Source organism: Mycteria americana, chromosome 14, assembly GCF_035582795.1.
Source record: "Mycteria americana isolate JAX WOST 10 ecotype Jacksonville Zoo and Gardens chromosome 14, USCA_MyAme_1.0, whole genome shotgun sequence".
Classification (NCBI taxonomy): Eukaryota; Metazoa; Chordata; class Aves; order Ciconiiformes; family Ciconiidae; genus Mycteria; species Mycteria americana.
Window position 1 is genome coordinate 17,725,334 of NC_134378.1, and position 15,174 is coordinate 17,740,507.

At 47.8% G+C, this 15,174-nt stretch overlaps 1 protein-coding gene across 4 annotated transcripts; it reads left to right on the plus strand.

Moving 5' to 3' along the window:
• The first annotated feature begins 112 nt into the window (after positions 1-112).
• On the plus strand, positions 113-14,636 carry KIF3B (kinesin family member 3B). 4 transcript variants are annotated; one of them, XR_012777834.1, is made up of 10 exons: positions 113-171; positions 6,034-7,472; positions 8,054-8,155; positions 8,819-8,941; positions 9,053-9,171; positions 9,396-9,509; positions 10,186-10,291; positions 10,502-10,680; positions 10,936-11,599; positions 11,709-14,636. XR_012777834.1 is itself a non-coding variant. In XM_075516795.1 (9 exons), the coding sequence occupies exons 2-9, from the start codon at positions 6,090-6,092 to the stop codon at positions 11,027-11,029; spliced, it is 2,220 nt and encodes a 739-aa protein (XP_075372910.1). In that variant the 5' UTR covers positions 113-171; positions 6,034-6,089; the 3' UTR covers positions 11,030-14,636. The 4 variants fall into 4 exon arrangements, 3 of the variants coding, with proteins under 3 accessions (XP_075372910.1, XP_075372912.1, XP_075372911.1); XM_075516795.1 differs by having other exon boundaries at positions 10,936-14,636; XM_075516797.1 differs by lacking the exon at positions 10,936-11,599.
• Positions 14,637-15,174: the final 538 nt, after the last annotated feature.

Here is a 15,174-nt window from a genome sequence, read left to right on the forward strand (position 1 = left end):
CCCGCCGGCGGCGGGAGGCGGCGCGGCCGGGACCGGTCGCTATGGAAGTGCCGGCGTGGGGGCGGGCGCGAGCGTTGCCAAGGAAGTGCGTCAGGGCGGGGGGCGGGGCCGCGCCGCCGCTTCCGGTGCCGCGGGAGGAGGCGGCCGCGCGGCTCCATGGTGACGGCGCAGGTGAGTCCGGCCCGGCCCGGCCCGGCCCGGCCGCGGGTGCGTGGGCCCCGCCGCTGCCCGCGCGGGTGCGGCGGGGGCCCGCCCCGAGGAGCCGCCGCGGCCCGGGGCGCTCACCCGAGGGCCGGCCCGCCGGCACCCGCCGCGCCCCCGGCGCCGCGCGGGTGTGACAGCGCGGGGCACCCGTGGCCGCCCCCGTTTGCGCGGGTGGGCACGGCCTCGCCTGCGGGGCTGTCGGCCGGGGCGGCGAGCGAGGGAGGCGGCGGGCCCTGCCCGCGGCCGGGCTGCCTTGTGGCGAGGCCGCGGGCGGGGGGCCCCGTTTGGGCAGGGGGCCCCGTTTGGGCGCGTGCCCCCCCGTCGCCGCGCCCCCTCGGGCACGGCCCGCTGTCCCCGTCCCCCGGGCTGGGGGCCCAGGTGTCTCCGGGATCCCTTTCCCGCCGCGCCCGGTGTCGCAGCTGCGAGGGCGACGGGTGATGCTGGGGTGAACCCGTAACCGGAAAGGAACTCGGGGTCCCGGCTGCAGCGGGGGTCCCGTACCCGCCGCCTCCCCCGGGGAGGGGGACACCCGTGGGGTGCCGTGCTGGGGCAGACGGAGGTGACCACAGTAGGCGAGGTCGGGGCGCACGGTGCCCCGGCAGCGGAAGGCACGCTGTGCCAGAGGTGGCACATGCCGGCCCAGCTCCAGCAGCGGCACTGGGGATGTCCTGTTCGGCCCGCGGTGCGTCCGGCGGGGAGGCGAGAGGAGAACGACAAGGGAAGAGACGGTTGGCTTACGGAGGAGTAACAGACACGAGCGATTAAGCCAAGACATTACGAACCCACGAATATTTGAAAGATTTAAACTGCAAGAAAGCGATGGAATTTTTTTAAGTGGTACTTGGGGATGTGCGGAGAGGCGCGAGGAACGGGTTTAGGCAGCGTGCCAAGAGAATCTTCCTGAGATCTTTAAACTTAAGCCAGGAAGCGGAGAGGCCTCAGGACTTCAGCCTGCCAGAGGCAGACGGGATAAGCGATACGTGCCCAGTAAGAGCGTAGCGTGCCTTGGGCACGGCCGGCCGAGCGTCGGGTCCTGACTCCTGAAGGTTTCTGACGAGAAGGGGTTACCTTAGCTTACGTTCAGGTTGTGGCATTGCTTATTTTTTTAGGCAGAACCTCACATTAACTGCAATAAACAAAAATGCTGTGATCTCTGCCCACTCTCCCCTCTTGGTCATCTGGAGCACATCTTCAAATGCATTCATCTCAACCTTGACCTTGACTCTTAGGGACCTGGCCCAGGTCGCTTTAGGCTGAACTAATTTCATGAACGAAGGCCCCTCCCTGTAGCAGGAGAGCGAGTGGCACTGTGGCCTTCCCGGCTCTGCTGGCCATCCCTGTCTGGCCACTCCGGGCAGCTCAGACACTGCCGTGGAGTTTCTGGGGAATACAATTGGTTTTATTTTTCAGTTACGCACTTGGGTAAGTCTGAGAAGAAACATAATTTGTTATGCTTCCAGTAAACTTCACAGCAGCAGCTAAAATAATTGGAGACAAGTCGTGGTAGGTTGCTGTGCAAATAGTCCAAATCAGGGATGAAATAATTTATCTGTGACTATAAAAAGAGACTTGCTAGTGAAATGGGGAAAGGATGTCAAAAGATTGTGAAGCTTACATTGATGAGATACACCCAGAGGAGCAGCAAATACGCAACATAATTTTTCTTCGATGTATACCTCTGCCAAAGCTGTCACAGAGGGGACACGCTGGGTATTCCACTTTTAACTTCCAGGTCAGCCTGTGGATGGCAATGTATGCTCTTGTAAAAAAGCAGTCTGTGTGAAGATTAACTTAATTCTGATCATTTAATGTTAGTCAGCATCACTTACAAAGCAGCACTTCTCATCAGAATAGTATTTCAGCTGTTAATTATATAAAATAAATCAAGGCTCTCCTTTTCAGAATTCATGCCTAATTTGAGTATTTGCCAATGTGACCATTCACCGTAATAAAGCAGATAAATGAAGCATCGGTTGTTAAGTGAACTTGTAAAAAAAAATTGGCTCTTGGGAACTTGAACTATAGGAATACCTCAGGAAGGTGTGGAAGGGGAAGTGTGCATTTGCGTATACGACTACTCATGGTGATTAGAGGGAGAGCTGCTTTTTATGCTTCTGCAAGGCTTGTCCCCATTTCACGTGTTCTTTCTCCATTGGTATTCTAGAATACGTGTTCCCTGTGAGTCAGGCAGTACAGTCGTCTTTATTTGGAGTTGTCAGTTAGGAGGGAAATGTTTTTATTCAGTAGCAATCCAAAATTCCTGTAGTAGTTTGAATTCACTGTGCAGGTTGTGAAGTGCTTCTTCTGGATGATTGTCCAGTTTGGTCAATGCAACGCACGTTCCTCATCTTCCTCCTGGTAGCTACCGCGTGCTTTCATGGGAGTAGCGAGGACAAGGAGCTTCCCCTCACAAAACCAAGGAAATTCCAAGGCCATACTGAGGTTTCCGTACAATTCTTAAACTTGTTTATTTGTTACTCGTGTGTTATTCTTTGTAGTGCAGATTGACAGTCTGGATTTTGGGCTAGAAATGTTCTGCTTCCTTTCTCAGTCCTCTCGCTCTGCTCCTGAAGTTCTCTGTCACCTTGTTTGAGAAGCTCTCCTGAGACATGCAATTACTGAGTAAAAAACAATTAGACAAAATGCATGGGTTGCTGCAGACCCAGCAGGTCAGACCCGGCTGCTGCCCAGCGGAGCAGCGAGAACGTCCTGAGGAGGCCAGACTGGACGCGTGCCAGCGCTACCTGGGGTTTCCAGCGTGTATTAGTTGTACATTTAGTTCCAGTTGGCAGAAGGATCTCGGAGCTCTTCCTGAAAGATATTTTTGGAAAAAAAAGTGCTTATTAGAAATCACACGGCGTTCCACAAGCTGTGCCGTTTAGATCTTCCCTGTAAGGCTGTCCCTTTAGCAGTAACACAGTCTTTTTGTTCTGTTTTAAATGGCAGCTCATTGTGCTAATGACTGGGGGATGCAACAGCTTTCTTCCTCTCCACCCAGAGTCATGAAGGACTCGGATCTGTGAAGGGGGTTTATGGCAACGTGAGTTTAGGCTGATGCTGAATCTTGTAAACCTGGTTCAGCTGGAACACCAGAGCAGGCGCAAGGAGTGTGTTTCAGTAGGTTAGCGTGCTTGGGCAGGGCTGGCTTTTATGGGAAATCCCGGTAAAAGTATATTGCCAACAGAAAAATAATAGCATAGATCTGTGTGCACGGTTGCGCTTGAAGTATCTAAAGCGAGTACGGTTGTCTTCAGCTTCCCCGTAAAAAGAGATGCGCGAGTTCTAGCTGAGGAGACGCTGGTGTTGGTTTGCAGGATCCTTTCACAGAGGGCAGTCACATTACAGAAAGGGGAGGGTGGGCTGGAAGGACTGAGTGCTTTATGAAATTTTTATAAGAATTGATATGAAAGGAGCTTAAACTCACCTTCAAAAGCCTGCGAAGGGCAAATCCTGGCAGATGTCCACTTCACACCCTGATGTCCTCTGCTTGCTTGAGCATTAGACGAGGTCTAATGTAGGTTACTCCACCTCTACAGCTTTCCCTTCTGCTCCCTGCTGAATGCAAGCGGGGAATGCTGCTCTCTGTTTAAGTGTGCTGACGATACTTGTGCAAAAAATACAAATGCAAGATCCACATTGACCAGCACATTTGGAAGTGGAACAGAAAGACGAGGAGTTCTGGGGCCGTGGGCGTGCTGAGAGCGGCCGTCCAGCGTCGGGGGGGAGCGGCTGTGCCTCGCCTGGGTGCCCCCCGGGGCAAACACAGGACCAGGAGTGACTTTGCACGTTGGGGTGTGAAGGGCCTGAATTTACCGGGCTGCAGCAGTGGCCTCGGTGGGGGCACGACACAGACTGAACAGGCATCCTACGGCAGCACACACCCTCGCCTCGCTGCAGTTAGGCAGTGGAAATATTCCTCTTTGTTGCCCACTGATTTCGGAGCACGCCCCACTGGGGTAATTCTCTCCCCTTGCTGGTTTGTTTTCCCATATTTGCAAGCGTTGGAAGACTGTGCTACGTTTGGCTGCTTTAATGATTTCCTTTGTAGCGAGCTAGATTGCAAGACTGGGTGAAAACTTCCGTGTAACAATTATTTTCACTTGATTCTTGATAGAAAGGAAAGGTAACATCAGTTTTCCCAAGTGTGGAAATGCAGACTATTCAGGGGATGCCTGGAAGTGGACAAACTATTTACTGATTTTATCTGGAATCCTCGGAGCTGCTGCAGCCCAATTAAAGATCTATTATTCTGTAAGGAGGCTTCTAGAAAGTGACTTTGAAAGTGCAACGCACAAGAGGAAAACAGCATTTGGGTGGCATTCCAGGGAACTGCTGTCATTGCCGAGGTCAATTGTATGAGGTTTAACAAGGCCAAGTGCAAGGTCCTGCACTTGGGCCACAGCAACCCCATGCAATGCTACAGGCTTGGGGAAGAGTGGCTGGAAAGCTGCCTGGTGGAAAAGGACCTGGGGGTGTTGGTTGACAGCCACCTGAATATGAGCCAGCAGTGTGCCCAGGTGGCCAAGAAAGCCAATGGCATCCTGGCTTGTATCAAGAATAGCGTGGCCAGCAGGACTAGGGAAGTGATTGTGCCCCTGTACTCGGCACTGGTGAGGCCACACCTCGAATACTGTGTTCAATTTTGGGCCCCCCACTACAAGAGGGATATTGAGGTACTGGAGCGTGTCCAGAGAAGGGCAACGGAGCTGGGGAAGGGTCTGGAGCAGAAGTCTTATGAGGAGCGGCTGAGGGAGCTGGGACTGTTTAGCCTGGAGAAAAGGAGGCTGAGGGGAGACCTCATCGCTCTCTTCAACTACCTGAAAGGAGGGTGTAGAGAGGTGGGGTCGGTCTCTTCTCCCAGGTAACAAGTGATAGGACGAGAGGAAATGGCCTCAAGTTGCGCCAGGGGAGGTTTAGACTGGATATTAGGAAATTTTTCTTCACCGAGAGGGTTATCAAGCACTGGAACAGGCTGCCCAGGGAAGTGGTTGAGTCGCCATCCCTGGAGGTATTTAAAGGACGTTTGGATGAGGTGCTTAGAGACATGGTGTAGTGGTGGTTTTGGCAGTGTTAGGTTTATGGTTGGACTCGATGATCTTAAAGGTCTTTTCCAACCTATATGATTCTGTGATTCTGTGATTCTGTGATTAAGAAAACCCAGGCATAGGTTTTAAACCTTCTGTGGCAGGATGGTCCTGATGACACATCACATCACGTGTGAGGGGATGGCAATATAAACATCTCAAAAATATGAGAAGATTCCGTCAATACTTAGGAGGTGTAAGAAGAGGCGAGTCTGAAATACTGTATTTATAATTTACAATCTCTCTTGAATTTTGGTAGGTAGGTGAAGCACTTAATCAAAGCACCTGATTGATTCCCTTTCAAGAGCCTGAACGATATGGAGAGAGCAAGCCTGTACTGGATTTTCAAAGTATGAGATTTAAAACAAAAAGCCTGACCGCAAAGGGAATCAATGGCAAAGTATTATATTATTTTTATAAGCAGTTTAAAAAGCATTATGATTATTTTTAAGTGTCAAGAAAAGGATGTCTACCAACTGTAAAGATGTGATTTGATGAAGATTTTTTGCAGCAGAGCTTGTAGAAATGCTACCGTTTGATGGACAGGCTTTGGTAACATAATACTGTCTCAGTTCAGGCCGTTCTAAAGTTTTCATGTTGCACCTTATTTTTATTCTTCAAAATCCCTCGCAACTTAATGAATGCAAAATGCTGCTCGAATAGATGAGTCGAATCTTTGGCTTTGTGAAAAATTGGCACCTGCAGAAAACTGCCTTCACATATTCCTCCTTTGTTTCTGTTTTAGGTTTCTGGCACGGGATCATCCACCGATCAGATCACACCAGCCACAGACCTGCTGTCATGTCTAAGTTAAAGAGCTCTGAGTCTGTTAGGGTGGTGGTACGATGCCGGCCAATGAATAGCAAAGAGAAGACAGCTTCGTATGAAAAAGTTGTTAACGTGGATGTCAAGTTAGGGCAGGTCTCGGTGAAGAATCCGCGGGGAACATCTCATGAACTGCCTAAAACTTTCACCTTTGATGCTGTGTATGACTGGAATTCCAAACAGGTTGAACTCTACGATGAGACCTTCAGACCTCTTGTGGACTCTGTCCTGCAAGGGTTTAATGGGACAATCTTTGCGTATGGGCAGACTGGGACAGGGAAAACGTATACGATGGAAGGGGTGCGTGGTGATCCTGAAAAAAGAGGGGTCATCCCCAATTCATTCGATCACATCTTCACCCACATCTCTAGATCTCAAAATCAGCAATACCTAGTTAGAGCTTCTTATTTGGAAATATACCAAGAAGAAATCAGAGACTTGTTATCAAAGGATCAGTCCAAGCGGCTGGAGTTAAAGGAGAGACCAGACACAGGTGTGTACGTTAAGGATTTGTCCTCCTTTGTTACAAAAAGCGTCAAAGAGATAGAGCACGTCATGAATGTGGGAAACCAAAACCGCTCCGTTGGTGCCACCAACATGAATGAACACAGCTCTCGATCGCATGCCATTTTTGTGATCACTATCGAATGCAGCGAGTTAGGACTTGACGGAGAGAATCACATCCGTGTTGGCAAACTCAACCTGGTAGACCTTGCAGGCAGCGAGCGGCAAGCTAAGACCGGAGCACAGGGGGAAAGGTTGAAGGAAGCTACTAAAATCAATCTCTCTCTCTCAGCTTTGGGCAACGTTATCTCTGCCCTAGTAGATGGCAAAAGTACACACATTCCGTACCGGGACTCAAAGCTGACTAGGTTACTTCAAGACTCATTAGGTGGCAATGCCAAAACCGTGATGGTGGCCAATATAGGCCCTGCCTCTTACAATGTAGAGGAGACTCTGACAACACTAAGATATGCCAATCGTGCCAAAAACATCAAGAACAAGCCGCGAGTGAATGAGGATCCTAAGGATGCTCTGCTACGAGAATTCCAGGAAGAGATTGCTCGACTCAAGGCACAGTTGGAAAAACGGTCTATTGGCAAAAGAAAGAGGAGGGAAAGGAGGAGAGATGGTGGGGAAGAGGAGGAGGACGCTGAAGAGGGTGAGGATGAAGGAGATGACAAAGATGACTATTGGAGGGAGCAACAAGAAAAGCTGGAGATTGAGAAGAAAGCTATAGTTGAGGATCACAGCTTGGTAGCAGAAGAAAAGATGAGACTGCTGAAAGAGAAGGAGAAGAAAATGGAGGACCTGAGGCGAGAGAAGGAAGCAACAGAAATGTTGAGTGCTAAAATCAAGGTAGAGTTCTTCCTTGTCATACTTTTTGAAAGCAATTTATTTAGGCTGTGGGGAGAATAGAGGGTTTCCCAATTTGGAAAGATATTTCACAAGAAGTTTCCAGGATAGCGATTTGTGTTTAGATTGGAAGATTTTAAAATAAACTCTTTCTAGACAGAAGTTGAAATTTCCACCATTAATTAGATATTTCAATATTCATGAGTTGTTTCATTGTTCTTATGTGCTGATCTCGTAGGATCTTACGCAATCAGCACAATAAAATGTGATGATACATCTTTTCATAAGCTGTAGCACAAAAAATGCTTCATGTCACAGATCATTAACAAGTTTTTTACAGAAGAGGATGCATTTTGGTTCTCCAGCTTTGCCACGCATTGCAGCAATGCGTAATTCTAAGCGAGTTACTGTTTCATTAATCCCACAGTTTTATAGGAATTTTAAGAAATAGTAATTCTTGTAGCAGCTGACTTGAAAGAGAATGTTCAATAAGGGAGCTGCCCTGAAGAAGTTGTATCCGTAGGAGAGAAAGTTATATTCTGTGGCCACTGAGAGAAACTTATAACCTTGGTTTTTCCTTTCAGGCAATGGAAAGCAAGCTTCTGGTGGGAGGGAAAAATATTGTGGATCACACAAACGAACAGCAGAAAATCCTGGAACAGAAACGACAGGAAATTGCAGAACAGGTACAAGGAAGAATATTTGTTATTTTGTCTAAAAAGCCTAGCTGCAGAACTTTTATAAAACATTGTATCGGGAGAAACGGTAAGAAAATTTGCCCAGGGTTAACCCTACAATTGGTTTGATGGCAATCATTAATCTTAAAAGAAGGGGGGAAGGGCTTGTGTCCTATTTGTCATTGTAGGAAACGTAAAGGTTTATAATTGTTTTCTTCCAGCTTTTCATGTTAAAGATTTATGTCCTATCGTGATTGGAGCTGTCTGTAAGTGAAAAAATAAGTGGAAGACCTCAGAGAGTGACAGTCCAGCCGTTAGCTGAGGGGAGGGATGTTTACCGTGTGCTGAAAGTTTCTTTTCTGTTGGTGATTCTTTAAGTGCAATGACTGGTACGAATTGATGAAAAAAAAAAAGAATCTGAACACGACATTTGATTCCTTTAACTGAAGCTTGGGTACTTACTCACACTGTCTGATTTTGGTAGCAACATAAAGACAAAGAAGAGTTAATGCTTCTGGTCTTTCTAAGGCAAGAGATAGGAAGAACTAGAAGCTAAAGTAAAAGCCCTGGAACCCAGGGAAGTAAAAACATCCTGAGCGTTAGTTTCATGTATCTCAGCCTGGAGGTGGCAAAGTAATTGTGGTCTTTAATATTATATGTCACGTTCTTCAGAAACGTCGGGAGCGAGAGATCCAGCAACAGATGGAAAGTCGGGACGAGGAAACACTAGAGCTGAAGGAGACCTATAGTTCTCTTCAGCAAGAGGTGGACATAAAGACCAAAAAACTCAAAAAGGTAAAAAGAAAATGATTCCATGTCTCGTGGGTTAGGAATAAAATCAACTCGTGTGTGAAAGTGAAAGGAACATTGGCAAGTTATGACTTTGGCTCTTGTTGTCTGTTCCAGTTATTCTCCAAGCTGCAAGCTGTGAAGGCAGAGATCCATGATCTCCAAGAAGAGCACATCAAGGAGCGCCAGGAACTGGAACAGACCCAGAATGAACTTACCAGGGAACTGAAGCTAAAGTAAGTCCCACCATTTCATTGCCTGCTATTAGCTATAACAGAGGTGGTTTCCTTGGGTGGGGAGTGGAGGGACTGCATTGCACATGCTTGTGGAACAAGATTTAAACATGAGAAAACCAAAACATTCCTCCTTTTCCAGGGCTGTATTAAGGAGGGGAGCAGTGGAGAAAGTCATCTGCTAATTATGTTTCTTGTGTATTTCCCACTTTTGTGGTTGCATGTAGGCACCTGATTATTGAAAATTTTATTCCCTTGGAAGAGAAGAATAAGATCATGAACAGATCGTTCTTTGATGAAGAGGAAGACCAGTGGAAACTGCATCCCATAACCCGTCTGGAGTGAGTGTACTCCTCATCTTTTCTTGAGATGGAATTACAGGTCACAGAAAACCCTCTAATTGCCAAGAACAAGGTACCCCAAAAGAGGGGTTCAGTTGGGGATTTAAACTGGCCCTCCAGAGTTCGTAGCTTCTTGCTGCCCAATAGAATAAAAAATTTTATTCCTCTTAGTAGGTTGAATAAAATAGGAATGTACGGTTAGGAAAATTCTTGGCAGATTAGGATTTTTCTTCTAGATGAGCCCAATAATTATATGTAAAATATATGTAATACTGCATTTGCCATTAAAAAAGCAGTAAATTCCTGTCATATTTCTTTCCTGGTTTAGATAGGAAAGCTCTCATCATTATGAGAGCTGTGGCTAGATCCTGACTCTCTACACAGAAAGTTCTCTACAGCAAATTTAGAAAGCTGGGTGCAGCTGAGTGCAGCTGCGGTCTGTATAGTAAAAATAGGTAGCAATCCTCCCCTTTGTGCAGGGAAGAGATGACACAGGATAACTATCTTACCTTCTTGTCTCTGACTGTAGAGAGCTGTTCCTGCAAATGCAGCCTAGGTAGTTTCTGCTCTCTTGAAATATATTTCTGTGGGGAATTTGCAGATGTTTTAGCTCATAAACTCCAAGAGGAGTCTTTGGTTTTGGTGTATAATAGACCGAGTATCCATTTTTGTCTAGTAACCAGCAGATGATGAAAAGACCGGTATCTGCTGTAGGATACAAAAGGCCACTGAGCCAACACGCCAGGACGTCCATGATGATTCGTCCAGAGGCTCGGTACAGGGTAAGCCCAGATGTGGTTACAACCGGCGTGTGTTCACCCTCCTGCTCGGGGGAATGTGCATTTCAGAGGACTGTTAGTTCTTCTGTGGGATGTAAATTTTTACAGTGTCCTGCATACATTTATAAAGTACTTCAGAATAAGCTTCTGGAGGGAAAAGAAACAATTTGTATGGAAAAAGTGCAGACTTTGATTCTGCTTTCACTGTCTCAGGCAGAGAACATCGTATTGCTGGAACTTGACATGCCCAGCCGAACGACGAGAGACTACGAAGGCCCAGCCATTGCTCCCAAAGTTCAGGCGGCTCTAGAAGCAGCTCTGCAGGATGAAGATGAGATACAGGTGGACGCTTCAACCTTTGAGAGCACTTCAAACAAAAAATCAAAACCCAGGTGAGTTGGACTTTTAGTAAGCAGACTAGCCAACAGTAGAGGTGCAAGTACAGTTGCTATTTGTCAGCACGTCTTGCCAGTGAAGTTAAGGTGAGCTCAGCTGTAAAGCAGAGAGAGAGAGAAAGGAACAGAGGACAGAGACTGATTAGAGAATAATTCCAGTTAAAAAATTCAGCTTTTGGAATATTAATTTTGGTGAGTAACAGGTGACATTGTTGAGGCTTTTTGTTTATTTTTTCATTTTTACTTCTTCAGGCCTAAAACTGGAAGGAAATCAGGGGCATCCTCTTCAGCAGGCACCCATAGTTCTCAGCTCTACCCACAGTCCCGAGGGCTGGTTCCAAAGTAAAACCAGCAGTTCCTCTCCAGGGCGCCAACAGCCTTTGCCTTCCGAGAGCAGAGACAAGTAAAAACCTGCAGAGAGAACTCCCAGCCAGCCTCCAGCCCCTTTCCCCTGGAGATGGCCTCTTTGCTGTTTAACTGACTTGTGCCAGTCCAGGTGCACTGAGCCACGGGAAGATACGTGCTTGCAATTCAGCATTTGGCCTCTGTGGGAAACAGATTTTAGTTAGGAAATCAGAAATGCATGAGGTACGTTAAAGTGTATTAGAAGCAATGGGAAGCATGGGGATCACCTCACAGCATCACCGTCTCTCCTTCTGCACTAGCCCTTTTGCTGCACTGGGCTTTTTTGCTGTCGGGCAATAAGAAGACAGAGTTGAAAGTCATCTCAACAGAACCACCGCTCCAGAGCTCCATAGTGAGAACCAAATGAGGTTAAAAAGCAGAGGATCTGTTCAAACTTGACTAGGTGCATAGTTTTTCCTCTTCCTGCTTGAAAGACTGGCATCATCATTTGGGGTTAAGAAGTTGGTCTGAACAGGCAGGATGGCAGCGGTCAGCATGTCCTCACCACCAGGTAGCTGTGCCTCCCTTTAGAGCTGTAGGACAAAAAAGGGGTCTTGAAAGCAACTTTGCGCTCTCTAGAAAGGAAGCAATAGAAACTGAAGTCCTTTCCTTGTTTACAGGCATAACTAAGAGCTTCTCTAAACTGACCTCCTACAGACCTCACCCCTACCAACAGGAACCACCTTGTCAAAGAATACATCTGCATACCAGTGCCAGCTCCACAGCTTTCTTCCTCTCTCTTGCCTCCACCTTTACCCCTGGCATTTCAAACCAGTGTCCATGCTGAGACTTTAAACTGCGGGATGGCGTACAACCATTTTCTCACGTCTCCCGCTGTTCATGGGAAATGTAGCATTGGCTCAGAGCTGTCTTCCTGGCGGGCTCACAGGGCTGACTCTGCTCTCCCCTGCAAGCTGGGCAGAGGGTAGAGCACCGTCACGCGGAGCTGCCTTTGGGTGCGCTCTTCTCGTAAGCGTGCTCCCTTCCCTGGGCGTCTAAGGAGGTTCAGCGTTCGGTACCTTTTGTGCCTCACCTGTTCCACATTAGAAGCTTTCCCTTTGCACCTCCCAGCCCATGCAGAGCCCGCTGGGAGCGACAGCACGTGTAACCGAGTCTGGGTAATGGAATCTGGTGTTAATTCCAGGGGTTTGACTTTGAAAACAAGGGGGGAAGAACTCCTGCTTTTGATGGTCTCTTTGCAAAGCTGCCCTATGACTAAAGCAGGCTCCTGTAATGCTGCAGGCTGGTGTGGCAGGCTAAGGACAGAGTAAGGTGTCCCTGTCTAGTGTCTCACAGCTCATTGTAAGTTTTAGTTCACTGTAGATCGAGACGTGGGATGTCACTTTTTCTGGTTGCTGTTGGCTGTCATCCTGTGAATGTTTTTACCTATTTCCTCTCCCTCACTGATGACTTCCTCCAGACTGCCATGTGTGAGTGTATGAGGACTTGCCTGGTTTTAGAAATGCTCTGATGTGTGGACTCTGCCTTGTGTGCTCGTTAAGTATCCGCTGAGTGATTTCACCCGGGCTGGAGAACTCCGTTCTGGCTGACCCCCATGAGCAGAAGGAACCCAACGCTCAGCACAGCTCACCTCTGCATCTTGCGGGCATGGTGCCTCGGTGAGCCAGCTGCCCAGGTGGGCCAGTTAAACGCTGACTCTGCTGCTTTGATTCATGGAGTGCTTTTCTGGACCACAAGATTAATATATATATACGTATATATATATATATATATTAGTTTTGGTGGAGGAAAGAGGAGTTTGCTTCTAACCGAGAGAGCAGGCATCTGACAAATTTCTTTCAACCTGAACATGGAAACCTGGCATAATCTTCCTTTTTATAAAGCACTGTTTATGTACAGAGAGCCTTTTAATTGGCTCTTGTTGCATAATATTATGTCACCTTCTCTTCCCTCTCCTCCCTCTTTCTCTCTAGCACATAATCTTCTGTATTTTGACATTTTAAAAGATGATTGTATGGTGTAAGTGCTCAGAGAATTGAAATGAAACAAGGGGGGTCTAAAACCTGAAAGAGCAACAAAATATATAACCGCATATATGTGCATAGTAATGTACACGTATGTTTTATGTGAATATGCATCCACAGACACATCTGTGTCTGCACATGCGCACACTTCCTCCATTGCTACTATTCCATAGGGAATTCCGTATTAAACTCATACGCTGGAAACTCCCCTTGTGGCAGGACCGGTCCCGTGGAAATGGGAGTGCAGACCCGAACTGTTCTCGTTTTAGTGTTGATAAGCTAGCTGGTTAATACGTCAGAAAGGCTCTGCTTTTAATTCTGTAGAAATTCATTAGCAAGGTGAAAGAAATTCACTAGGGTGGAAAAAGAATAAAACTGCATATTTAGTCATTGTATTTAAATTGGAGCTGTGGTTGGAGATTCAGTTAGTGTATTCATGGGCAGTCTCAGATTGTTACAGAAACTTTTAGATTCTCATTCCGATGGACTTACCCTCAACCAGATACTCAGTGGCACTGATATTAAGATAAAACACATTGTCTTAAGCTGTACAAAACGTACTGAGCTCTGGGTTGAAGTTTTTAAGAAACATTCCTGCCGAGTTTGCCCCTCTCTGAGTGTTATCTGAACCATCTGGGCTTCCTGCAGGTTAACGGCCAAAGACAGGAAATCCAGCCAACTCCTGGAAGAGGCCCTCGGACAGTGTGCGCCGTCATAGTTTCTTCATAGGAATGTTTCGCATCCTTCTCGTCTTTGCTCTGATATGTATAATGGGATCTTTTTTTAAAAAGTGACACGCAGCAGAAGTCAGCCCTTGGCTCTGGGAGCAAGCACCGCGTGACACTGAAGCATAGGAATTAAAGCACTTTCTTAAAATCCTTAACATAGGTCTAGCGCCTTTTTAATTGCATGCTGCTTGAATCTTCTAAAACATATACCTCTGTCACAGCATCTCGGGCTACGCTGATGCATTATACAGATCAGATCAGACTTGCGTTCAGTATTTTTTTAGGTGTAGTAAGTCTGCCTTCACCGAACATAGAGTGCTTGCCGAGTTTCAGCGAGACACTTGCAAACCTGGATCTGTCCTCTCTTCTGTCTGTAACGGTTAATGTGCACCAGGCTTTGAACGGTTCAGCGCAACTCCCGTGGGTCTGTTTCTGCTGTGTTAAAACACAGATCGGAAAAGATAACCTGCAAAAGCCGTAATTAGATGCAGAGATGGAACTGAAATGAGAACACTGGTCCTGTCTGTGCTGCACGGTGCGGCGGTGGGTTTAACTCTCTGTGGTCCAGGCGCTTATTACCTTCTTCAGGCCCTGTTCTTTTTGAAACGAAGTGCCCGAGGCTCTCCCTGCGGGCACGGCTGTCCATATGAGGACTCACAGCTCCTTGGAGATACACTGATCTCCACCTTCTCTTAGGTGATCTGTAGACAAAGAACCTGTCAATAGTTCTGTCCATAGTTTTACAGCTTGTATTTATTTGTATCATCTCTTTTGTCTAGGAATGTAAAGTGACCCTAAAATGCAATGTGTAATAAAGTCAATAAGATTTATTGCATCTATCGAAACGCGCCCGTTTTTCATTCTTAAATTTTAAGTAACGGCAGGGACCATACACTTCATGTTTTACAAAGGCTTATGTTATTTTTCTTCCATAAAAAAAAAAAGGTTTCTGGGCAAACTAAATTATTATTAAGCGGTAAAACGTAAGTAAGAGTAGAAGTGCCTAACGCTGTGCTGCCGTCTGGCACACGGCCTGGCGGCGGCACCGCCTTCGGGGACGGCGGCGCTGGAAGGGCCCGGGCCGGGGTCCCCCTCGGGGGCGGCTGAGCCAGGCGGGCCTGCAGCCCCCGCTGCTCCTCACTAGAGGGAAGCAGCGAGGGCGGCGGCGATAACGGGCGCGCAGAAGGAACCCTGTACCCACGGCGGTTCGGCTCCCTGGGGAGAAGTAGCCTCAGGGCATAACCCGGGTCCTGAAACGCGAAGAGCCGGAGCCCTCAGCCGGGGAGCAGCGAGAGGCCGCGGCCGCCCGGCCAGAGGCAGGCGGGGGCCGACATCTTCCCTCCTCTCGCTCCTCGCAGCGGCCGCGCCCCCCC